The 26,524-nt window shown below is 38.6% G+C and overlaps 2 protein-coding genes across 6 annotated transcripts; both read left to right on the forward strand.

The window, feature by feature from the left end:
- The first annotated feature begins 10,141 nt into the window (after nt 1-10,141).
- LOC137715809 (uncharacterized) lies at nt 10,142-16,176 on the forward strand. Of its 5 annotated transcripts, none has more exons than XM_068455158.2 (6): nt 10,142-10,382; nt 11,208-11,367; nt 14,061-14,531; nt 14,614-14,763; nt 14,909-15,360; nt 15,454-16,176. In XM_068455158.2, the coding sequence occupies exons 2-6, from the start codon at nt 11,214-11,216 to the stop codon at nt 16,063-16,065; spliced, it is 1,839 nt and encodes a 612-aa protein (XP_068311259.2). In that variant the 5' UTR covers nt 10,142-10,382; nt 11,208-11,213; the 3' UTR covers nt 16,066-16,176. The 5 variants fall into 5 exon arrangements, with proteins under 5 accessions (XP_068311259.2, XP_088547320.1, XP_088547321.1 ...); XM_088691195.1 differs by having other exon boundaries at nt 10,244-10,382; nt 15,170-15,360; XM_088691192.1 differs by having other exon boundaries at nt 10,259-10,382; nt 11,201-11,367.
- Nucleotides 16,177-19,312: 3,136 nt separating this feature from the next.
- Nucleotides 19,313-20,972, forward strand: LOC148698081 (uncharacterized). Its single transcript, XM_088690252.1, has 2 exons — nt 19,313-20,414; nt 20,726-20,972. The coding sequence occupies exons 1-2, from the start codon at nt 19,313-19,315 to the stop codon at nt 20,761-20,763; spliced, it is 1,140 nt and encodes a 379-aa protein (XP_088546378.1). The 3' UTR covers nt 20,764-20,972.
- The last annotated feature ends 5,552 nt before the right edge of the window (nt 20,973-26,524 follow it).

Genomic DNA, 26,524 nt, shown 5'->3' on the forward strand with positions numbered 1-26,524 from the left:
ATCGCATGCTCATCTTTTCGAAAGAGCTCCTAACAGATCACCCTTTCTTTGGAGAATTAATTATGGGCGAGAACCTATCCCTGGCAAACTCTTATGCTTTGGCAGAAAAGCACTTACTCTAGGATGAGGAAAAGCCCTCCCCAAAAGTGGTGTGAAAATTATGTTGACACACAAATTAAACCCTATTTGTGACAATTGTAGTATAAATGCAAGTAGGGATCATTCTAACTGGGGATTAAATAGCGATGCTAATCTACTCTAAACTGACTTAAAAACACAAAATTAAACTTTAAAACACTTACCTAGACCTATGTGACTCAAAACAACTTAAAAAGACTCAAAACAGCCCAAAACACTCAAATAGACTCAAATCAGACTCTAAAGGGTGATTTGGACGAAATTAATTAAAATGGACAGATTGTAAACTAAACAGATTAGGCACTAAACTAGGTGAATTGAATGGGAAAAAGGCTAGTTAGGGGGTCCTTCTCCACACATGCACATATGTAACACAAATTGATTTCCAGATTTGATCCCTTTAAACCATGAATGACAATGCCCCAAATTAATTGTGAAAAGCACAAATTAACTTTCAGATTTTCCTAGTTTCATTGAATTGGATGGAATACGCATCGACAATCAAATTATTCTTATCAAATTCCCTACATGAACTGCATAATAGAGATAAAATCAAAGATCATTAAGCTTTTTGAAAACCCTAAGCATTGACTAGGCATTCGTAACTATGAATTGCATGATACTCTTGCCTAGAATTTACTTAATACAATCATGACTAGTGATTTCCACTACTTATGAATATAAGGTCATAACGATTAGGTGAAATTTCCTTATATCCTAGCATCAAATTCGTGTATGAAAACTAAGTATGCATCCTTAATCAACACACAAGAACAAGTTCTCAATAAATCAATTAAGTAAATCACATCCACAATTCAAGTAACAAAATCTGGAGGAAATCAATTCATATAAAACATATGCCCATGGTTTCGAATTCACCCCTAACTAAGAAAAACTTAGTTACACATGTTCATAACAATTGAAAAGCAAATTAAAATAAACATGGAAACGAAACAAGGGAAGAAAGAACTCTGAAAGTCTCCAATGGATGCAAATTTCTTGCGGCACAAGATGGTCTTTCTCCTATGGAAGCCACGGCACTCCTTCTTCTCCCTAGGACTTGCGGCACAAAGGTCTAATTCTGAATGAATGGTGAATGATGTGAATGGATGAATGAAGTCAATGTTTAATGGCTGCCTAGGGTGTCTAAGTGGGTGCGGCACAATAATAGACATATATATATATATAGCATGGCTGAAACCCTAGCAATCAGATTTAGGGTTAAACCTAGCTGATACAAGTGTTTAGGGCCCCTAAGTTGCGGCAAGGGTTTTAGGAATTAAGTCATAGTCCAATTAATCTCAAATATGGACTTATACAATCCAAATCCAAGAGAAAAAGGGCCAAATAAAATCAGAATCCAATCAGAAAAAGGTTTAAGAATTTTCGTCCAAAATTGGGCCTTCTAGAAACTAAGTGTTTTATGGCTGATTTTGGGTGTTCTAGAAGGCATAAAAAAGGGGGGGAGGTGCGGCACCCTTTTAGGGTCAGATAGGGCTTCTAGAAATTAGGTTTTTAGGTCCACTTGCAGCTAGGATTAAGGTGGAACAAGATTAGGTTAGGATAAGATAGGATAAGGTTTGGATAAGATAAGGTTGGATAAGGTTTTGGATAATGTTTCCTCTTTTCTTGCACTTTCCTTATCTTCTTTGTCATGAACTTTCCTCTTCTTCTTTGTAGCATGTTTCTAACCTCTTTTGACTCCAAATTCGTCCATCCATGTTGCTCCATATACAAGCTATCCAAAATAAGCCCAAAACTGCTCTAAAAGGCTCAAAATTGCCTTTTCTTGCCAAGTTTGTCATTAGGACCTACAAACAAACGAAAATAGCTCAAAACACTATAATAAGTAGTAATTAGCTTACTAAATGTAAGGAAATAACATAACTAAGTAGCATAAATATGCTCCTATCAAAAAGCCGCCTAAGCAACCTTGTAGAACCGCGAAACCAACTCAGAAGAAGGCGAGCGATAAACCGGTCAACATTAAAAGCAAGCCAGGAGATAAACGGAAGGACCAGTCCTCAACAAAGGGAAGTAAAGCACCTAAGATATACACCAGGTTCTCAGTCCCGATCAGCAAGATCCTTCGTGACCTCAAGGATAAACCGTGGTTGAACCTGTTGCTAACTATAAGGGGGACACCTCTAAGAAAGACCAGACAAAGTACTGCACATTCCATAGAGGTCATGGGCACGCAACTAACGACTGCACAATGTGGAAAACATACCTTGAACAGCTAGTGAAGGAAAGCAAGTGTGACCAGTATGTCAACAGACCAGTTGCCCGGCTAAGGCGAGAAGCAAATGCCGATGCCAAACCCCTAACTAAGACAATCCGAATCAACAGAATCTTTGCTGAACTCGAGCATCTGGGGGCCACCAACAATTCCAAGAAAAGGAAGATCCAACATGCGAGATCGGTCTATCAGGTTCAAGCCATCAATGATGTACCTGGACCAATTATCGGCTTCACTGAGCAAGACGCTGAGGGAGTAGACTTTCCCTACGATAACGCCTTGGCTGATTTCTATTCAACTGGCCCACGTCATCGTTGACAGAATTATGGTGGACAACAGCAGCTCAGTCAACATCCTACAACTGTCAATCATCCAAAAGATGGGCCTAAAAAGCACGATCCAACGCACGGCGGAGGTCTTGACCGAATTCAACGGGCTTACCTCAACCGTCATTGGCACTATCACACTCAACATCACCATCCCACTGCTTATCTCATCACAGACCTTCATGATTATCAGTGACTCATCTCCCCATAACATGATACTAGGCCGACCCTTATTAGTGAAGATTGGAGTTGTGACCTCAATCGAGTATCAAAAAATCTGATTTTGCATCCCTAAATGGGCAGTCGGAGAGATCAATAGCAGCTGAAGTGCAGAAAGATGATTCTACCTCCACTTAATAGCAATCACAGCAGGCAGGACAGGAAGATGACTTCAAAGTCGACAATGCCCTGGCAGATGAATCAAGATGGAGACCCGAAGAAGATGTCGATCACATCTTTCTTAACCCTAAGCAGTGGTCAGACCACATCGAATGTGCATCCAAAGCAGATTCGAGCGATCCTAGACATGAAATCGCCCACGACTCTGAAGGAGATCCAAGGTCTGACTTGACGAACAACTGCACTCAGGTAATTCCTCTGGCGACCTACCGACCAATGCAATCCAAGCTGGAAGTAACAAAGGATCTATGCATTTATATGGTGGTATCTGAAATAGTAATGAGCTCTACCCTCATATGAGAAAAGTTGGGGGCCCAATTACCTATATTCTACACATCCAAAGCTATCCTCGATGTGGAAGCCAAATACCCGAAAATCAAAACTTTGATTTTGATGTTAGTTATTGCAACCTGGAAGCGCAAGTTGTACCTTCAGACGTACACAGTCATCGTCATGACACAATATTCCGCACAGCCCAGACACTCGCTGCTCCGCAAACATGGCGTAAGCTCTCTAGAGCGAGAAGGTAAACTAATTCCCCACTACCCATATGGGTCTCCTCTCCAATACGATAGGGTAAACTAATCCGGAATATCCAGACATGGATGGGTGGTATGACTGCTCAGTTTCCTCTTAATACAGCGACTACCTAGGCCGGACGACTCCCAGAATTAGCCACGATAGTCCTTCCCTTGGGATAGACTTAGCTGACTGAATGATTCAATTCTGTGGGATCCCAAGTCTCTAACCAAAAAAAAGCCTAAATGCAGGACCTCTGCCATGAAAGAATTCGCGTAACAAGATGGTTCGTCCTCAACGTGCAAATCTTCATGAAGTGACTTGCTTTTAAAGTGTTGTAATACTAGTTAAGCGAACTACAAAATCAAAGTTATAGAAGGATATGGCCTCTAAAGCACGATTTCGCCTACACCTCATGCCTAAAATGCCTCAGATATGCCAAGGACAACGCCTAAAGTACTTACGTGGGCCATCTGCTTCTGTAAGTAAGACGTCTGGCCGACAACCCAATAACTAAAAAACCAAGGCAATCCGTAAGCCAAGACTTACACCTACTATGACTATGCAAATTCGCCTGCTTACTTACAAGAAACGCTTCTGACCGACAGTCTACGATTTAAGTTTTGCTGAAACAAAGCCGAAGTACAATTATAGGGGATATGCGGACCTCCTCTGCCTCCTACAGGAAGCACAAGTTCGACTGATGACTCTATAAGTTAAACACTTCATAACACGCTCTGGGAAGGCCAAGGCTTAAGAAGCCACACAAAAGTCGAGGTATAACTATAGTGGATACGTGGACCTCATATGCTTCCTACGAGAAGCATAAGTCCCGCCGACAACTTTATAAGTTAAACACTTCGCAACATGCCCTGGGAGGGCCAAAGCTCAAGAAGCCACTCCAAAGCCGAGGTATGACTATAGTGGATACATGGACCTCATTTGCTTCTATGAGAAGCATAAGTCCAGCCGACGACTCTATAAGTTAAACACTTCACAACACGCCTCGAAAGAGCCAAGGCTCCAAAAGCCACTCGAAAGCCAAAATACAACCATAGAGGCTACGCGAATTCCTTTACTTCCCAAGAAAAGCACAAGTTCGACGGCCCTATAGGTTTAACATTTCGCAAATACGCCCTGGGAGGGCTAAAAGCTCATGAAGCCGTCCAAAGCCGATATTCACAACCATAGTAGCTACGCGAACTCACTTGCTTTATACGGAAGCACGAGTTTGGCCACTGGCCCTATAGGTTAAACATTTTGCAAATACACCTCAGGAGGGCTAAAGGTTCATAAAGCCATTCAAAGCCAAGATTCACAACTATAGTAGCTATGCGAACTCATCTGCTCTCTATGGGAGCATGAGTTCAACCGCTGGCTCTATAAGTTGGAAATCTTGCATTTTTTTTCCTCTTGCAGGTAAAGCTCTATGAGCATCAAAGCCAAAACTGAAGCCTAAAGTGACCACACAAGTCAATTGCTCCATCGAAGTAGACAATTCAACTGCCCGTTATACGATGAAGTTTTGCAAGTTTCCTCCAACAGGCAAGGCTCTCGAAGCCCTGAAGTCGAAACTAAAACCTAAGTGACGACGTGGGATCAACTGCTTCGTTGAAGTAGCTCACCCAGCTACCCTTCTTACAGTAAAGTTTCGCAAAAAACATTGCAAAATAGAAGGATGAACCAAAAATAAGGAAACTTGTTTATTAATTTCTAGCAAATTGATAAACCGGCTTAAAGGCCACCGAAGTTCAAGCAAAGCAAAACAAAAAGGAAAAGAAAAAATTCCTAAGTCTAAGCGAAAAGACTACTCCTTATCTGCTTGCGCAAGCACTAGTTCCTCGACTGCCACGCTTTCAACAGTCATGCTATTCTCGGTAGCTAAAGCTTCCATCAGCTTATCCTCAGCCGCTCCTGCCTGGACTGCCTAACACTCAACTGCTCTACCAAAGGTAGCCTCAAACAAGAAATCAAGCACATCAACTGAAGCAATGGAAAATGTCTCGAAGTCCTTCTTGGAAAACTCATAATCCAACGGCCTGCCCTGAAGATGGTTTACATAGCCAAGCTTGTAGAAATAGGCCTAACAAAAAGCAAGCGCCACTTCATGACCAGCTTTCTCATTCTTCAGCTGCACATTCTCCTCAATAAGCCCAGTGTGAGCACCTTGCAGCTCATCCAGTTCCTTTTTCAGGTGCTCGCTAGCAGACAGCACGCCTTGCAGATCCATCTCCTTGGACTCAAGCTTACTGGTAACTTCCTTGAGACGAGACACTTCAGCATGCATAAAGATAAGCTCCTCGTCCTTGGCAAACCAAGCAGATCGTAGCTCCTAATTGACATGCTCAAGGTCCTCGACCACCGGAGAAACACGACTGACTTCCTTCTCTGCAGCTTCCAACATCGCCTGAGTCGCACTAAGCCTAGCATTCAAATGGGCGACCTCCTGATGAGCGATCTCCAGCTACAAAGAAGTGGGGGCAGAGACATCAAACCTCTTCAAAACGACGAGTTCAGATTCTAGCTTATCGATCTTTTTAGCAGCCAAGCGAAGCTGAGCCACCAATACCACTTCGACCTCTTTAGCACACTTGACAACATCCTGATCAATGCGCATAGACTTAGCTACCAGGATCAAAATATTATGCATGGTAGCAATCAGAGAGAACCTCCTCGAATAGGCAGGACACTTCGTAAAAGAGTCTAAACAGATGTCAACTTTCCCAACACTGTCAACGAACTTGGTGTATGCATCGACGTCCTCAAGCAGGTTAGCCTTCAACAGTGCATAAACTTCGGGACACTCTCCAACCTCAAACTCAATGGATCTATCACAACTACATGTGTGAGCAGATTTCCTCTTCTAAGCAGACGAGTCAATCACGACAACAGGAAGAGCAGGCCCAGATGCCACCTTAGCAGCTGAATCCACTTTCCCGCTCTTCATAGCAGCGAGCTTCTCAAAAGTAGAGCCAGACTTAGCTCTCAACGGACGCTTCGATACAAATCTGGACACCGAAGGCACCACCGAACTCTTCCACTAGGCAAGTCTCTCAGCAATGGATGCGGTCACCTACAGAGTAGCAGGTTTCACAGGCTCAGGCTTAATGGTTATCTTTACCCTTTTTGGGGAAGTTAGATCAATGACAAGCTACTCGGCAGCAGACGAGCCCCCATAAGTAGTAAAAGAAGTCATCGGCTTCTTCTCGGTCGAAGGCTCACAGGCAGGTGAAGAAGATCTCTTCTTTCCATCCTTATTGACAGCAAGCTCTGCAGCAGCGATTGGGCAAGCCAACGCTTCGTCCATTATCCGTTTTATCTCTTCCTTCGAAGGCAAGCCACCCTTCTCCCGATGAAGAGGGATGAGTAGCCAACACTACTCACAATGCTCAGCAGGAATACCCAAGAAGACGTGTACTTTCTTCATTTCTGCCGAAGTCCTTGGAGTTGAGCCAAATTCCGAATCTACACAAAGTAGGAAAGGCGATCAATAAATTGAAGTCATGGAGCAATTGAACAAAAATTCAAGCAAGACAAGAATGAAGTAGTTCACTTACCATTGATAAAGGTAGTCGAGACACGCAACTCAGGAGAAGAGCCAGACTTCCACTCTCCACTCACCTCCAAGGTGTCTCTCATCCACTCATGATCACCTTTGCTAGAATCATTGAACAGCCTATGACGAGACCTTAGCTGCCCCACACCTTCCTTGTGGCCGATCTTAAAGAAGTACCAGAACTCATTAATGGTCAAGCCAAGATAAAAGAACTTGCTTAAGTTCGAGAACCCCACCATCGCACAAACTGCATTAGGGGAGCACTACGCAAGCGTGCATTTCATAGAGCATATCACCTCCTAGAAAAGACACGACATGGGAAAAGTGATTCCTAATACAAAGTAATATAGATGGAATTTGATGCCCCTCTTCCTAGCAGAGGCACCCTCACCGCATGGTTCATGGCCGTTATCATCTTTCACCTGCTTGACACGAAACCCTGATGGAATCGCATGTTTGTACGCCTCGAGAAAATCTCGAAACAACTCTTCGGAATTGATCTTGACATGTGCAGCCTTGAAGTAACCCACCTTGACGATACAAAGGTGGAGGATATTCGTCACTTCTGCGGTGAAAGGAAGACATCTCAAAGTTTCTACAAAAAGTACAAGGAAAAAATATTTGGAAGGCAACTTGCAAAAAAAAAAAAACAAACGATATATGCATATATATATATATATGTGTGTGTGTGTGCAAAGAGCAGCATGGACACGGCCCAGGGAAGAGAAGGCCTACGTCTCTACCCATCTTCCCTCCTCCGTGCCCAGCGCACTCTAAGCAGGCCCTAAGGCCTCTCGGCCAGTCTCCTTCGCTCCTTCTCACCTGCCATTGCAGGCCCAAGCCTGCTTCACCTAACTTGGCCCCCGCCAAGCACGTTCAAAAGGGCTAGAGCCTCACAACTCGCCCAGCCCAGCACCTCCGTGCACTTGCTGACCTTGCCGTACCACCTGCTACACCGTGGCCTCCTTGGCGCGCGCCACTCACCACCTCGGCCCCCACTGAGCCAATTTTTCAAGCCCCAAGGCTCCCAAAAAAATTAAAGAATAAGAAAATTCAAATTTTTCTTACCTTGGTGCGGCACGAAGAAGAATAACTACAACGAGAGACGACTTTTTGCAAGGGCAAGAAAAGAAGAACGCTAGGGGAGGTGGAACAAAAATTTCCTCTAGCTTCTTTTCCTTATTGGAATAATGATTGTTCTCCAAATTTATTTAATCCCCTGCTTAAGGCAGAATTAAATAGGTATAGGGGCAATTATTTTCCTTTTCCTAGAAGAAGTCTATCTCCAAATCAAGAACAAAGATCAAGTTCAAATTGGGAAGCAATTCTACAAGCCTAAGTAACTTGGGATTCCTACACCTACTATCATTTTCCTGCATGCAGCACAGTAGGTGTGGGGGCATTTGTGGAGCCTAAAATAATCCCAAATATTCTAGAGGTGACATGTGGACTTTTATTTGAGAAAGAAAATATTGCCCTCAATAAATGGGTAGGCTTCTCAGATGCTCCCACGCGCAGCTCACACCCCTGGAGGTCTCAGCAGCTGAACACAACTGCCCACAACTCACCTACCATTGGCAAGGAATTAAAGATAAGGATTAATTACCCAAATCCTATCTTTAATACATTCCTATTTGAAGATTGACTCCAATCAAGTAAGTAATCCTAATTTAAATCAATTAGGGATAATTACCCAATTATCTCAAGATATTATCTCCTATTAAATATCTTGGAAATATTTAGAGAATATCTCTCCATTAAACACTATATGGATGGCCTTAGCCCTATAAATACCCCATATTCTACCAAATTTTTAGGGTTTTTGCAACCTAAAAAAGCCCTAAACACTTTACTCTCTAAAATAAACTAACTTAGGCATTGGAGATCCGTAGACCTAACCCCCCCCCCCCACCTTGTGGGCGCGTGAGGCTTAGGTTTTTTATCAAAGATGTTGATTGTTTTGCAGGTGCATTTTCGTCAAGACTAGAGACGGTGGAAATTTACATCGACAATAACCATCTAATTCGATCGCATTTTAAAAATAATAATAAACATTATATACCTGCAATACAATTAAATGAACCGAAGTTCAAGGAATAATTAGATATTCTGCCAAATTTGTGCACCAACCATGCATATATTATAAGATTCACCAATATTTGAGCATTTGGCTGCGGACTTCCACTTCCACTTCCACTTCCACTTCCACTTCTACCTTCTCTTGTATTTGTTTCATAGTCCTTGTCCGTTTTCGGCAGATTGTCGATTTTCCTAGGCAGTGCGGCGGGCGTGGCCTCTCCTCTGATGCAGGAAGCCATTTTTATATGCCACCAATGCATTACTGTCACGGTATCACCCAGGCGTGGAACTCAGTCTTGCCTACACGTGCAACTTAGAGTTCGAAATCCTTTAATGTTAAAAAAAAAAAAAAAAAAATGAGGGGAGAAGTTTCCTCCCAATTTCCCTTCAATTATAGTTTAGGTTTGTCTGTTGCTCAAGTGGGGAAGCCACTGACCTAACAATATATCGTTTTCTGCCTTTTTATCATTTTCGCGGGCTCCTCCTGCACCTCAAAGTGATTACAGAGACCACTGCCTTGTTGGGTCCATCGTTTTACTAGTCGTTGGCCGTCCAAGACCACTTTTTCCACGGCCTTCCTTCCGGGACGTCGTCTTCACAACATGATATTTAACTTTGACGTGAAAGTTGATGATTGGATTATTAACAAAATTTGTTAAACTAATGACATAGAAATTGATGATTGGATTATTACTTTAGTATTGATATACGTACTCATTCTTATTGGTGGCATAACATTTAATTTTTAAAATTTTATCTACAAATTTAATCTCCTTAGCATTACCTGTCATATAACGAATGCAACCACACATTAGGTCTTGAAAGTTTCTTTCTTTGTTGAATGACCCATGTCTTAATAATTGATTTCCCCACTAAAGAAAAGGTACAAAAAAGTGGAGAGAGAGAGAGAGAGAGAGAGAGAGAGAGAGAGAGAGAGAGAGAGAGAGAGACTAGAACTACCGTTGTGGTCTTGTTCGGCTTCAAACACTTTTCAAACTCTATATATTATTCTTCTTGAAGTTTCCTCGATCTAAGCTCAAGAAACCCTAATTAGCTCAATACAGTAGAGACGAGTATACGTAGCAGCGATTCAGTGTAATTGGCTCCAATTGGCTGCTGGAAATCTGTAAGTAATATTCTATATATCATGATTTCGCTTATCAAAATTAATGGTATGCATTAAACAAAACTTACCATGCAAGTATTTTAGATCTCCATCTTTGATTACATAATTTTCACCCACTCATTATCTTCACTTTATTTGGAATCGAGTACCTTGTCCGGTGATCAGATTGCTTGAGTATATATATTTAACTTTCATTTTTACTTTTCAATCTTGTACCTACAATTACATGACTTAATCAATTAGAAGCATAACAGATTCCCCATGCCATGTATTGTTGTAAGTTCACCAGCGGTTCTGGAACAAATTAATGGAGGAAGAAGGAAAATGAAAAGACTGCAAAGAGATTGGAAAAACTTTTTTTCTAAAATTAAACAATGATCCCCACCATTACAAATAGGGTCCCTCGTATGTTTTAGTGCCGGAGGTTTGGCTATTTCATGCAATAAACTTTTTGGTAGTTCGTCAACCTGACGTAGGTGAGTGACGTAAATTGAACGAACCAAATTTGTTGGTCTTTTTTCTTGTTCTAGTTTCTAGATGACCAATACTATTCGAATTTTTGAAACAAATATACTGAAACTTGCTTTTCTAAATAAATTTTAAATTGGCACTCCATGTGGATGGCAAATTTAATTTATTTTTCCACCGTAAATATGTCGTTGTATAAAAAAATTAAAATTATCATTATATTAATGTGAATGAAATATCACTTATTATCGGTTCTCTTGCTATGCTTTAGAAACATATTAGTATATTACAGTATAAATTAGCTGGTAATTCAGATTTTTCTGTGGAGATGTTTATATATTTTCCGCAAGTTCATAGGGAAAAATGTCTAGTCCACAAGCACAATGTGTACCTGCCCCAGCTGGGATCCAAATGGCGGCAGCAAATGGCGTTCCGGCTGCTGGAAATGTAATCATCGGCATTGCGGCACCGATTCAACCGAGGCATCCTTCGCGTCATCTACTAGAAAATACCAACAGTACTATACGATCTCTCTCTTTCATGCACATCCCATGTATACATACATGTAGCATATGATTAATTGATATATAGTCTCCATATATAAATGCGTTGTATTTGCACCTGTGAAGGTTAATTAAAGTGGTAGAAGTCTGCAAATTGATTAGTTGGGAAAAAGAAAAACAATCAGCATGGAAATAAAAAAATAACTTGAATTAATATCAATTAATAATACATAGCTAGGTGAAGTTATATGCTATACATGAATATGAGATAAATATTGCATGAAAATGTGAAGATCAAAACATGTATTAAATAGTATCATTTTATGAAAAGTTGGTTTAAACCCAATATCATAAGCATATTTTATGAATAACCCATTTTTTCAAAGACTAATGCTATAGAGACCATTTATTTAAACTATTTTTTCCTCAATTAATGTGTAGTTAATGGCTTAAATCACTTATAACACACAAGTACAATCAATAATTTTTTCCTACAAAAATTCAAAATTTTTATTTTCTTCTTCTTCCTCGTCAAAATTTCATGTTCTTCACCTCTAAAATCCTATGAATTTCATGGCATTCCTCCTCCTCCTACAAAGTTTATGGTGCTTTTTACCTTGTTAAAGGTTCAAGTGACGTGGCAGTTTACCTAGAAAAGAGAAGTTTTTTTTTTTTCCCGGTAATTGTTACTTTTCCTCGTACTGTAGGTAACGTAATCTTAAAACTTTTCACTCACACATGTTTTAATCATCTTGATGTTGTATCTGTTAACAAGGTATAAATTTGTTATAAAAATTCATGCCTAGCGCTGCTTAGGCCCCACCTATATAGGCACCAGGTTGCTGGCCACCACCTAATTAATCTTTAGGCATTTGAAAATTAATAAAAGGGCTTAGACCTGCTTAGGCAGCCGCCTAAGTCACGACTCTCACTTAAGCATAAGATAGATACTTTTCATTTTTCATTTTTTTTTTAATAAATTGTAAGAGACTTGTTGAATACTTAGACGAACACTCATTACATGTTTGCTTCTCGTGTTTTCAATATGTTCTAAAACTTTATAATATATGTCATTCTATTTTTTAATTTATGTATTTTACTACAATTATGTATTTTTAAGTATAAACAGACACTTTTTGTTAAAAAAAAAAATGTATAAAAAGACACTTATTTATACGACGTATAATAAATTTACGTAAATCCGCCTAGTACGATTCGGCCTCTACCTAGCAGCCTTGTGTCTTTTAGAATCTTGATATGATTTTTACATCTATTAGCAAGGTAATATAATTTTTATGTCTATTAACAAAGTAATACAGTATCGTTCCTATTAATAAGATAATTTCAAGAATGTATATGGGTTCTTAAGGTTGAAAATTGAAATTGAAATCCAAATTTTTAGAACAACAAAAACGTTTTGAAATTGAATTTCAAAGGTAAAATAGTCCTTCCAAATATGCAACCTAGTCGACATGAGACTTATGTGGATTATTTTATCTAGTGAGTTCTTTCCCCATTTTCCACGGTTGACCAAGTCTAAATAAAAAAGATCTCATTTTGAAAAGTATACAAATGTCATAATCGTTCAAAATTTTTTTTGTCATAATCATAATTGTTTACTTTATTATTATTAAGATATTATCCTTGAAAAAACAATTAAGGGGTTTTAACTTTAATCCTTCAAAAATATTAAAACTTAAATAAAAAGTAGTGTTAAATTACAAATTAATTATAATTCTTTGATGTGTATTTTAATTCAAATCCATATTCGACTTTTATTTAATACTTGATATGTATTTTACTTAAATTCTCCCATTAAATATTTGAATTAATTAATAAACACATTTTAATTCTATGACAAAAAAAAAAAATACACATTTTAGTTCATTTATTTTGATTAACTTCCTCCCCTCAATTCGTTAAAAATGAACCTTAATGAGAAAAAATTCAAAATAAAATTCAAATAAAATTTGTTACACATAAGAAAAATATAGGAATACATAAGTGTACTGATAATATATATTAAAGTGAATTGATTTACCAAAATATCTATATAGAAATGTATGTACCAAAATATATTATCATGAATTAATGCTTCTAAAGATCTATTCCGAAATGGATATACCAAAGTATATTATATAAATCACTGTCTAAATAATATAAATAAGTTAGTTTACCTAAATGTCTAAAACAAAATATTATGACGAATGAAATGAAAATTACGAAGAAAAAGAGAAGTAAAATATCCAAATATAATTAACATATGAAGTGATTAAATGTATGCTGACATTTACAGTGACTCAACAGACTACAATTAGTTTTAATCTTACTTAAGGTTTTAGTCTAAGTGTGACATTTTTCAAGGATTAGGAATTTAGGATGAAGTTTTCTAAAAAATCAATAAATTTGGCCAAATTGGAGTTTGTTCTACGATGCATATGTAGCGAACGAATCGATTTTTTGATAACAAGTAATATCTTCAAATGAACCGTTTATTTCTTTGATGCATATGAATGACTAAATGATACAAAGTACTAGAAGGTTTATCAATTTAGACAAGAATCATATTCAGACAATAATCAATCTAATTTTATATGGATGGTATGCCAAATTTTTCTACGAGAGAATATTTGTGTACTCATATATATTCTACGTTCACAAATTAACCATATGCTTAGTCTAACTTCATCCCTTGCATCCATCACAGGAGAGGCATACTTGGACTTGTGTATGCCCCTTTACAAAGCTGCAATGGAAGGCAACTGGGAAACCACCAAAGGTATCTTAAATATCAATCCGGCACTCTTAACTGCTAGCATAACAAAAGGATGGCAAACTGTTCTGCACGTTGCAGCAGGAGCAAAGAACAATATTCAGATTGTGGCAGAACTAGTCAATATGATAGATGAAGACGACTTGGCACTTCAAGACATGAAAGGAAATACGGCACTGAGCTTTGCCGCTGCAGCTGGAACCGTAGAAATTGCCGATATTTTGATACGAAAAAATAGGTTCTTGCCAAAAATTCCAGGTGGCGAAGGAATGACACCACTTTATATGGCTGCTTTGTTAGGACAGTCTGAAATGGCAACGTATTTATACCCAAAAACGTATAAAATGTTGGATGAAATGGGCCGTAACGTTCTTTTTTTCTGTTGTATAGATCATGGTCTTTATGGTAAGTACTTGGAACTTGTTAAACATTAAACACATCTTTATTTCCCGACTACTATTCTTTTAATCTTTGTAAAATTGTGCAGATTTAGCCATGAAGTTGCTACAAGAGGATAGAACATTAGCAACGGCCCGTAAAAGCGACAAAGAAACGGCCCTGCATGTCTTAGCTCGAAAGTCTTCAGAATTTGGTGACCATAGTACTCCAGGAATGTGCAGAAGACTTATCAAAACACGTGAGTTAATTCTTCTAAAATATGAATATCAAAATGTGATGAGTTATATAAAAACAAACTTTCGTATTTGATCACCGCACATTTGCCTGCATATCCTTGTGACTATCAACCCTTTTGTTTATGTTGTAACCTTTTTAATTTACAGTTAAAGTACTCCCAGGGATGAATGTTTCTTACAAAAGAAACTTGAAGCAAACTCAAGCCCTGAAACTAGTCGAACGCCTTTGGAAAGAAATGTTGAAACATGACGATGACGAAGTCATGCGTCTGATAAGAGAACCTTCAGAATTAGTATTTGACGCAGCGAAATTAGGAAATTATGAGTTCTTATCTGTGCTTATTGGCTTTTATCCGGAATTGCTATTAGAATATGATGACAACAATCGAACTATATTCCATATTGCAGTCTTGCATCGTCATGCAAGTATCTTCAATCTCGTGCATGTGACAGGCTCCATCAAAGATATCATAGCAACATTTACTGATGATGAGAATAACAACATTCTACATCTAGCTGCAAAACTGGCACCTCAAGACCAACTCAATCTTGTGTCCGGAGCAGCTCTTCAGATGCAACGAGAATTAGTATGGTTTGAGGTATCATTAAAGTTCATCTACAATCAACTTTAATCCGTTTTGCCTAGAAATTCCTTGCTTCTTTAATTTCATTATCGATCATTGATTTGGCAGGAAGTCGAGAAGATTGTGCAACCTCCCTTTATAGATATGAAAAATATGCAAGGCAAGACACCTCAAGAATTATTCACTAGCGAGCATGAGGATCTATTGCGCAAGGGAGAATCATGGATGAAGGACACTGCAAATTCATGCATGCTTGTTTCAACTCTTATCGCCACTGTCGTGTTTTCAGCCGCATTTAGCATTCCGGGTGGTATAAATGATAATAAAGGAACACCAAATTCCATAAAAGAGACAGCATTTTTAATATTCGCCATATCTGATGGAGTAGCACTCTTTTCCTCCTCAACTGCAATCCTCATGTTCTTGTACATCCTCACGTCACGGTATGCTGAAAACGATTTTCTCAAATCTTTACCGTTGAAGTTGATGATCGGGCTTACATCGCTCTTCGTGTCAATAACATCCATGATGGTGACTTTCAGCACAACCTTCTATTTATCTTGCCATGATGGATTAATATGGGTTCCAGATCTTATATTCATATTTGCATTTGTTCCGGTTGCTTTGTTCGCTTTCTTACAGTATCCTCTCTTGTTTGATATGTTCTTTTCGACATATTATTCAAGTCTTTTGTTTCAGCCAAGGAGGGTTATGATTTGATATGTAGAACTCTCTACTGAAGCCTTGCCTCCACAATAATGTGTATATATGTATATATGTTCTAGCTCAGAGTTGTGATTAAATAAGAATGATCATCTATATTGACACAAATGGTTGGCAGTAAATTTGGTATAGTTCTAAAATTTGATATTTAAACTTTTTTAGTTTTGTGCAATTACCACTCGAACTTTTTTTTTTATTTTATATTTAACCACCCAAACTTCACATGGTGCCCTTTTAGCCTGATTACGGCAAATCATTTATAGATAATACTTGCATCCCTCAAGTGGGGATGTACAAATCCCCGATTTGCAAAAAATGTATTTTGACCATAAAAATTCAAGTATTCAACAATCGGAACTATTCAATCTCCTATAACCTTCAATTGAACATCACCTCTACAAAAATTCATTTGAAATGAAGATCGTAAAATCATTGAAGCATATCAAATAAATAGACGGTTCATAATGTATATGTTACTTGTACCTATCCCATTGATTTGTTCTATTCATTTGAATGATTAAATAAGCTCCGATTAGGTGATCTATAAATGAAGATTAAAAAATTTAGCAACTCCAATTGTTATTTTATATGGTCAAGATATGTTATACGCAAACGAAAAATATGTGCATCTCCATATAGAAGAATGCAAGTATTATCCTATAATTTATCCCATTGTTGCAGCCAAAACAAGTGCATGCGGATTTTTTTTCTCCCTAAAAAAGCTAGCACTCCATTTTCTCTGAAATTCATCAATTATAGACCCTTATCAACATTAATGATTTCGAAAAGAATTGTTCGGCCTTAAATAAGAAAAAAGGCCTGTTATGGGGCTAATTTATTTTATTTGCTCAAAATCATGCGATGCAGCCCACCAACTCCAAAGTCCAACTCAAGATACTTACCCAAGGTTCAGACGACCACTTCCTATCACTCCACGACAATATAAGGGATTAGACACGACCGCCCTCGAAGCGCGTCTGCCACATGGACAACCAGATCTTGGAAGCTCTCGCTTCATTAAACGGCGAGGAACGGGTCACCAAACAGATTGATGTAGCCACAAAAATCGTATTGGATGCACCGTAAAGCCCAGTAGTACACCAACAACCACAAATTGCAGTCATTGTCAATATCAAAAGACCGATCAACCCTACTCCATCTCAGTGATACGATGGAGATTGCTCATCCATGGTTATCTATAAATAGTGCCATAGGCCCTCAAGCTCAAGACTTCCGTCAAATTCAATCTCAACGAATATAGGGAACTTCTAGTGATTCTTCAATTAACCTAACAACTTTTCAGCTCAAGTTGATTGCTTTTTAGCTGTAACCCAAAGCCTTCCTTTAAGCAAACATTATCTACGATCCCTGAGATCTAAAACTTTTACAGCTGTGCCAACCCACGATATATTTTGGTTCACGTGCAATTCCAACCACCATGATCACCTCTTTGAGGCAATGTTTCCTTTTTATTCCAATCTGATACCAATGACCGCAATGAACTCCTTTAGTATTATCTTGTCCTAACATGCTTGAATCTTGCTAAAGTTTATTGTTTTTTTTTACGTTTTCAAGTCTATTACTTTTCAACGTATGTAGACTTCTCATTAACCTAAAATCACTTTTGAAACGTTTGTATTCTCGAAATGATTACATTTAGTTCCTTGCTTTATTTCTACTTTCATTTTCAATTATTACTTAGGCAAACACTTATTTCTCACTGGATTTCAAATCCTCGTTCACTCAAAGCATTAAAAACTTAACCGAACCAACGTCTCATTCAGTGCACAATCATTTATTTAAGAAGTCTAATCTACGTGCAAACACAACACAACTTTACACAATATTGTCTGTTGGCAACCTTCAACTGTGGCACGCCTATTTTCTATTTCTCTCAAGCCATCTATGGCCCTAAGACCGAAAGCAACAGTCGAAGCAAACACATGTTGAACCTAGTCAGGCTCCATCTAAATTTGACACTAACAAAAATGGTGTGCGTTCTTGTCACATTCCATTATTTGACACAATAGTGGATAGAAGTGAGCATTGGTGTCAAACTGTAGCAACATTTGAAGATTGGTTAAGTAATTATAGGTTTTTATCAGAAATTGTCCCTGAAATTGACCCATCTTATCAAGATGGTCCTTGAAATTGAAATTGATCGATATAGTCCTTAAAAATCGGTGTCGAAAATCAATATGGCCATTTCATGACAATTCTATTATGTGCAGGTATAGCACATAATTAAGTCCCACTAGTCTAAGTAAATATTGACATGTGGACTAAAATATTTAAATAATAAAGGATAATGTTAGGAAAACCAAATTTTTTAAACCAAATGATGTGGTTGTTGATTATTGGATTATTACTTAAGCATTGATTAACATGCTTATTTCATATTAGTGACACATCATTTAGTTTGTAAATTTAGTTTAAAATTTTCATCTTGCTAGCATTAACAAATAATAAAACTAATCAAACGAAATTTAATATATAAAGGAGGCCCACATCTTCTTCTCCACGTCTTCCACCATCTTCTCCAACTACCTATTTTTATCTCCTTCCCCATCTTCCACTCCAGCCATCCAACAATTCTGGCCAACTGTTTCTGGGAAAAGCTGATTTATTATCCTCTCAAGCAACTCAAGCTTCGTGCTGTCCCACCCTCTCGAGAAAAATTGAGGACAATCTTTGTTCTATGTATGAATGCACTATACACATGGTCCAATACACAAAGGAGCATTCCTAGATTCAGTCATCAATTTTTAGAGAAACCCATAAATTCAAACACCAAAAGTTTCACAAAATTTAGGTTTTTTGATCAATTTGAACAAAACCCAGATGAGATTATATACAAATTTTCAGAAACAAAGAAGAACCCAGAATTGGGCTCGCAGTCTAGCTGGTGGTTTGTGGTGTGTCTGGTTTTCGATCTTCTCCCACCGCTGCAACGCCTCCTAGTTAGCCCTATTCGACTCTATTAAAGAGGATATCTTAGATTGATTAGGTCAAACATTGTATATTATTCTTTAGTGATTTACTTCCTTATTTAGTCCTCAATCTGCCTTAATTATGGGCAGTAGGGTAGGATCTTGTCGTACAGAATGTGTATAAGAATGTAATCTTGCTTTGTGAAATAATAAGAAAAGGATATTACACCATATCAGATTTCTCTAGATGGTACCAGAGTGATCGAACTGGGACACACACAAAACACGAAACACAAACCCTAGCAGCAATAGCCATGGGTGACAAACCAGAAAAGTCAACCTCATCTGGCATGACTTTGTATCAAAAATGGGAAAACCCTAATCATCAACTCTACCTCCATCATTCGGACCAACCAGGCGCAATACTTGTGCCACAGCCGCTTGTGGAAGATAACTATGGCACATGGGTTCAATCCATGACCATGGCCTTGATGGTCAAGAACAAACTGGGGCTGGTTGATGGGACGATCGAGAAGCCAGGTGATGAACAGATTGAAGAACTGCAACAATGGAACAGATGCAACAACCTGGTAAAAACGTGGCTGCTTGGTTCCATGTCCAAGGAAATCTTGGGAAGTGTTATACATTACAAGGACGCACGACAGATGTGGCTAGACTTGCAGGAGAGGTTTTCTCATGTGAACATCGTACAACTATTTCACATCGAAAACGAAATCCATGATTGTGTACAAAGCGACATGACGGTAAGCTCTTATTTCACCAAACTTAAGAGCCTTTGGGATGAACGTGATGCATTGTGTTCAATCCCCACATGCCGTTGTGAGACCAGGAAAGAGATAATGTCATATGTTGAAACTCAGAAAACTATGAAGTTTCTGATGGGACTAAATGAATCGTATGCTAAGGTTTGTGGTAACACTTTGTTGCTGGAACCACTGCCCACTGTAAACAAAGCATATTCACTTGTCTTCCGACATGAGAAACAGGCTGGAGTATCGAGTGCTAAGAGCATTGCTCAACCAGAAGCAGCGGTGTTCGCTGTGAAGGGTGCTGGACGCGAAACCGAGTATAACGATGGTGGGCAACGTTGTGGTAAATGCAATAAGACAAACCACACCACGAAGAACTGCCGTGCACACCTTAAGTGCACCTTCTGTGGCTGGAAAGGTCACACCTTTGAATACTGTCGAAAGAGAAAAGCTGCTGCTGAAAGTGAGTCAGGATATTCCATGTCTTCCAAAGGGAATCAGGTCACATTGCATGACAAAAGGGAGGTGATGCCTAGCTTCCCTTTCTCTCGGGAAGATTGCAAACAAATTCTCCAAATGTTGAACAAAAACAAGCCTTCCTTCGTTAATCAAGTTGGTAATTCCTCAAATATTGAAGACCTTTCAGGTAAAGCTTTCTCTTTTACATATCATGGAAAGAAAAATATATGGATCCTGGATAGTGGGGCTACGGACCACATTGTTTGTAGTCCTGATCTTCTCACGAATTCACACCCAGTTGAGAACCACACTGTTGAATTACCCAATGGCTCATTTGCTAAAGTTACTCATGTTGGACAAATAATCTTTTCACCCAATCTCATTCTTGACAATGTCTTATGCGTACCCCCTTTTAGATTAAATTTGATCTCTATCAGCAAGTTAGCATGTGATTCACTCTATATCACCATTTTTCTAAACCATTTTTGTGTCATACAAGACCTACGCTCGGGGAAGACGATTGGGACGGGAATTAAACGGAAGGGGCTTTACTACCTTGACCCTCCTAAGAAAGGAACATGCAACCACGTGCAAGTTACTTCTCCTAGTCTATGGCACCAACGTCTTGGACACCCTTCTCCAAAAGTTTCTTCATTATTTCCCATTGTTGATCATAAATCTTGTGCTTCCAATAATTGTTTGATTTGTCCATTAGCCAAACAAACAAGATTGTCTTTTCCCTTGAGCACCATTTCTAGTAAATCATGTTTTGAGTTAATACATATTGACATTTGGGGTGGTTATCAAGTTGCGTCTCTTTCCGGTGCCAAATACTTTCTCACTATTGTCGATGACCATACTAGGAGCACATGGGTTTATTTGATGAAACAAAAATCAGATACACGCGACCTCTTAGTTCAATTTATTCACATTGTAGAAACTCAATTCAATGCTAAGGTCAAAATAGTGCGAAGTGATAATGGTCCTGAGTTTAAACTTGAACGTTTTTATGCCCTCAAAGGAATCCTACATCAATCTAGTTGTGTTAATATGCCTCAGCAGAATGGTGTCGCTGAGCGTAAACATAGGCACCTACTTAATATGGCTCGAGCCTTACTTTTTCAAGCCTCTCTTCCCAAAAGATTCTGGGGGGGGGACGCCATTCTTATTTCTGCCTACCTCATCAATAGGACACCGACACCCCTTCTTCAAGGGAAAACACCATATGAAAAATTGTTCCAGAAAGAACCCAACTATTCCCACTTATGCGTCTTTGGTTGTTTATGCTTTGCCTCCACTCATGCACAACGTCCTTCCAAATTTGATCCTCGTGCCAGTCGTTGTCTTTTCCTTGGTTACCCTTATGGTCAAAAGGGTTATAGACTCTTTGATCTCACACTTAAGAAGGTCTTCGTCTCACGAGACGTCGTATTTTTGGAGGATCACTTTCCCTATCAAAACCATGATTTATCCGCTGCACCACCATCACATCCTTTCCTTTCACCTTTGTCTTTTACCATGGACGCCTTTAGTGAGCCTTCTCCTCCAGTCATTATAAATGAGTCTCCTAATTCTCCATCTCTTTCTGACATTCCAAATGAGTCTCCTGCCTCTCCATCACCTCCCTCCACCACTTCCCTAGCAGGTGCTTCTCCATCACCTTTGATTCCCCCATGTAGCACTCCTCCCCTCTGCCGTGGCACTCGACCCACCAAACCCTCTACCTTCTTGCAGGACTTTCACGTTGAGGCAGCCCTTCTTTCTCGTGCTGCTCCCACTTCTTCCACGAGTATGGTCCAAGCCTCAGGTATTTCTTATCCTCTTTCTCATTCTTTGTCCTATGCAAGGTTGTCATCTCCTCATAAAATATTCACCACCAAACTTACCCTTCTCCAAGAACCTACCAGTTTTCAACAGGCTAATCAAGACCCCCTTTGGCGTGCGGCCATGCAAACTGAAATTGCAGCTCTCCAAGCTAACCACACTTGGACCCTCATGCCATTGCCACCTCACAAACGTCCCATTGGGTGCAAATGGGTTTACAAGGTCAAGCTTAAACCTAATGGCAGTCTAGAACGCTACAAGGCTCGGCTTGTTGCGAAGGGATATAGTCAAATTGAAGGTGTTGATTACCGGGAAACCTTTGCACCAGTTGCCAAACTGACAACAGTTCGTGTCATTCTTAGTGTTGCATCGCTGCAAGGTTGGCATTTACACCAACTTGATGTGAACAACGTTTTCTTACATGGTGATCTATATGAAGATGTCTATATGTCCTTGCCTCCTGGATTCGGACGAAAGGGGGAGACTCGAGTATGCAAGTTAAACAAATCCCTGTATGGTTTAAAGCAAGCCTCACGACAATGGTTTATCAAACTATCCACGGCACTCAAGGCTGCCGGATTTCATCAGTCACGGTCTGATTATTCATTATTCGTCCGACATCGTCAAGGTAATTTCATAGCCTTATTGGTTTACGTTGATGATGTAATACTCACAGGGAATAATTTGCAAGAGATAGAAGAGGCCAAGAAATTTCTTTCCTCACGTTTCAAACTAAAGGACTTGGGACAACTCAAATACTTCTTGGGGATAGAGGTTGCAAGATCAAAGAAGGGAATCACTTTATGCCAACGTAAATATGCCTTGGAAATATTAGATGACACTGGGTTTCTTGTAGCTAAACCTTCAAGGGTTCCTCTGGAGCAAAATCTATCTCTCACACAAACAGATGGAGAATTATTAAGTGATCCATCCTTGTATAGGCGACTTGTTGGTAGATTGATTTATTTGACTATCACAAGGCCTGATCTAACGTATGTAGTGCATGTGTTGAGCCAGTTCATGGATAAACCAAGGCAGCCACACCTTGATGCCGCTCACACAGTTCTCAGGTACATCAAACAAGTTCATGGACAAGGCATATTTCTTCCCTCCACAGGTTCATTGCAATTACGAGCATTTTGTGATGCTGATTGGGCTCGATGTAAAGACACTCGAAGATCAGTAACTGGTTATTGCATTTTGCTTGGCCAAGCACCAATTTCTTGGAAAACAAAGAAACAAAGCACCGTGTCTCGTTCCAGTGCAGAGGCAGAATATCGTTCTATGGCCACTACATGCTGTGAAGTCACATGGTTGAAGAACATTTTGACAGATTTGAGAGTGCACTATGCACAACCTGTTACGTTGTTTTGTGACAATCAAGCTGCTTTGCACATTTCTTCAAATCCGGTATTTCATGAACGAACAAAGCATATAGAGATAGATTGCCATGTGGTACGTGAGAAGGTACAAGAAGGAGTGGTGCGAACAGCCTATATAAGAACAACAAACCAGCCAGCTGACTTGTTCACCAAAGCACTAGGTTGGGTGCAGTTTGAAGCATTACTCAACAAGTTGGGTGTTATCAATATACACTCCAACTTGAGGGGGAATGTTAAAGAGGATATCTTAGATTGATTAGGTCAAACATTGTATATTATTCTTTAGTGATTTACTTCCTTATTTAGTCCTCAATCTGCCTTAATTATGGGCAGTAGGGTAGGATCTTGTCGTACAGAATGTGTATAAGAATGTAATCTTGCTTTGTGAAATAATAAGAAAAGGATATTACACCATATCAGATTTCTCTAGAGACTCCGCCAACTCCGTCATGACTTTCTCGTTTGTTCTATAAGCTTTTTCCTTTTCACGCATCGCCTAGTCCCTTTGCCTCCCCCACTCGTCCCGCTTCTTTATCGCCTCGTGCGCCAGAGCCTTCAGCTGATTGAACTGATCCTGCAAATTCAACTTCGAATTCTCCACAGTGTCGCGAGCTTACCACTCGAGATTCAGCTCATGAAGCACTACGGGGAAATCTCGTCCGGTGACAGATTCTTGATTGCGATCGGCACTGGATCGTCGCCCTCCACATCACTGAGCACTACATCATTGTTCTCGTCACCGGAGTGGAAAAGAGAGGTTGTTGGAGAAGCAAATGGAGAGAAGAAGATGTAGGCCCCCTTTATGCTTTAATTTAAAATTTGTTTTAGATTAGTTTCATTACTTAAATATTTCTAATACACATGTCAACATTTAATGATATTTGTATAATCTATTTATGTATCACATGAGCACATAACAGAATGTTTTAACAAAATTATGACGAAATGATCACATTAATTTGCAACACTCATTTTCAGGAACTACATTAATTTGCAACACTCATTTAAAAATCATCTTGATGGAATGAGTCAATTTCAATGATCATTTTAATAAAAACCCTTGATTATAAATGTTTTAGTTTATGTTGTAATTTCACAGAGCTAGAAATATTCAAGCGTGATTTATGCTACACTTTAGGTATCAATATACCACAACAGAACATTGTGTCATCAGCAGCCATAATCTAATGCCAATTTTCTTCTTAATGCTCGAGGAGTTCCTAATTTGAATTTTTTTGTCAAATTCTAATTTGCATATTTTACTACTACAATATCAGTCATCTATGACGTTGTCTTTAAAAAAAAAAAAAAGAAGAATAATATATGTACGCTCAATCTATTTGAAATTTCAGCCAACGTACTAATCTATATATGTACGCTCACTCTATAAACCATCAAAGGAAACATAAACCAGTCAGGATTCCAATACGGTGCTCATATGGGCTCACTCGATAATATTTCAATAATTTGAACTGATATTTTTTTAGGTTTTAATTGAAAGATCATCTTTGCAAAAATTTATTGAAATTTAAAAACAATTTAATCTGACTGTTAAATAGGCGAACACAATGTTGTTAGTAAATATTAAAATGTTCATAATTCCACATTAAAGGGCTAAAACAATTTTCAAATCAACTGAATTTTTACAAGATGATCTACGAATAATGACCTGAAAAAAACAAAATACATAAATGATGAGACTATTTTGTAGAGTAGGCACGGATAAATAGTTAACAACGTACTAACTTACTAGCACCTGAGCGATTCAATGGAATCATGAGAAATAATAAAAAGAAAAGCTCTATCTACACCCAAAATCTATCTCTTGACACCTAATAAAATTTTGTATTTTTAATACTTATTATGTCGTTGGTTGAAATAATTTACCCATAAAATTTTATTTTATCACGAGCAATATTCTGCATTAGTTTTTTTTCCTTTACAAAATATTCTACAATAATCTATATTAAAAATATAAGAAACTTAAGAAAAAAAGGCCTTAAGACTATCTCCAAGGCATGTATTTTGAGGGTGGAAATTTTAGGATGATGGGTTTGGGGGTCTCACTCTAAAACCCAAGAATCAAGTGATTCAGATCTTTGAAATTTAATTAAACGGCTAAAAATTATTATAATTTTTAAAAGTTTTTACTAACTTCTCTGCTTTTAGCCGTTAGATCAAATTTAAAAGATCTAGATCACTTGATCATTGGGCTTTGGGAGAAGAGATCCGGAGATGATCTATTTCCGGTACACACCACAAATGGATAAAGTTGTAAGAGGGTCGAGGGACCCACGTTTCACCAGCTGCAAATTGAAGGGTAGATAGAGGTGGACCTTGTGTGTTAGCAGCATTAGTGTGGACGATTGCATGCAGGTGAGTGTGCAGAAGGCACGCTTTCTATGACCCATATTAAGGCGGTCATTCATATCAAGGGTAGGCGCACATCCTGGGTTTTGATCCAGTGTGTGGTGCATCTATATTTATTTTTAAATCCAACCAATCAGTTTAATTTAATCAATTTTAGCAAAGTAAAAAATAATCAACAATTCAAATTTAAATCTAACGATCAAAATAATATTATTAATTAACCCAAATTAGATCCAACACCGAAACTTTATAAATACCCATTCATTTAAAAATTTCGTTTTTGTTGTAGGCCTATTTGATTGAACAATCTAGGGTTTAGAGAGAGAGAGAGGGGAGCCGGCCATAATAAGAGAAAAGAGAGATTGATTTAATTGTGAGGTGTATTTGATTCACCCTATTGTGTCTTTATTTATAGTAGTAGAATAGGTAAAAACCTTTCCCTTTAGGATTACAACATTTAATAGGTAATCTAGTCCTAATAGGAATATAAGATACTTTCCCATATCTCCTAGGATTTACACAATCACATTTTTATTCTAAATATGACTGCAACACTCCCCCTTGAGTGTGTAAATACTCAACAAACCATCACATTAGATCTTCAGTAGATAAGGTAGAATAGTTGATGAAGTAATCGGCACAACAGGTGATCGCGAGTCTCAAATTTAAGTGAAGTATGCATTTGTAGTAAAACTCACAAAACTTCACTATCGTAAAACCC

This window comes from Pyrus communis, chromosome 3 (genome assembly GCF_041283825.1).
Source record: "Pyrus communis isolate YQ-2024b chromosome 3, ASM4128382v1, whole genome shotgun sequence".
NCBI classification, from domain to species: domain Eukaryota; kingdom Viridiplantae; phylum Streptophyta; class Magnoliopsida; order Rosales; family Rosaceae; genus Pyrus; species Pyrus communis.

What these genes read in the sequence shown, in the direction of transcription:
- LOC137715809 (XM_068455158.2), top strand. Translation starts at nt 11,214, where the DNA reads ATGTCTAGTCCACAAGCACAATGTGTACCTGCCCCAGCTGGGATCCAA. An exon ending in CAGAAGACTTATCAAAACAC is followed by an intron (nt 14,764 to 14,908) that starts GTGAGTTAATTC and finishes TTTAATTTACAG; the next exon opens with TTAAAGTACTCCCAGGGATG. An exon ending in GAGAATTAGTATGGTTTGAG is followed by an intron (nt 15,361 to 15,453) that starts GTATCATTAAAG and finishes TTGATTTGGCAG; the next exon opens with GAAGTCGAGAAGATTGTGCA.
- LOC148698081 (XM_088690252.1), top strand. Translation starts at nt 19,313, where the DNA reads ATGGGTGACAAACCAGAAAAGTCAACCTCATCTGGCATGACTTTGTAT. An exon ending in AAATATTGAAGACCTTTCAG is followed by an intron (nt 20,415 to 20,725) that starts GTAAAGCTTTCT and finishes TGTGTCATACAA; the next exon opens with GACCTACGCTCGGGGAAGAC.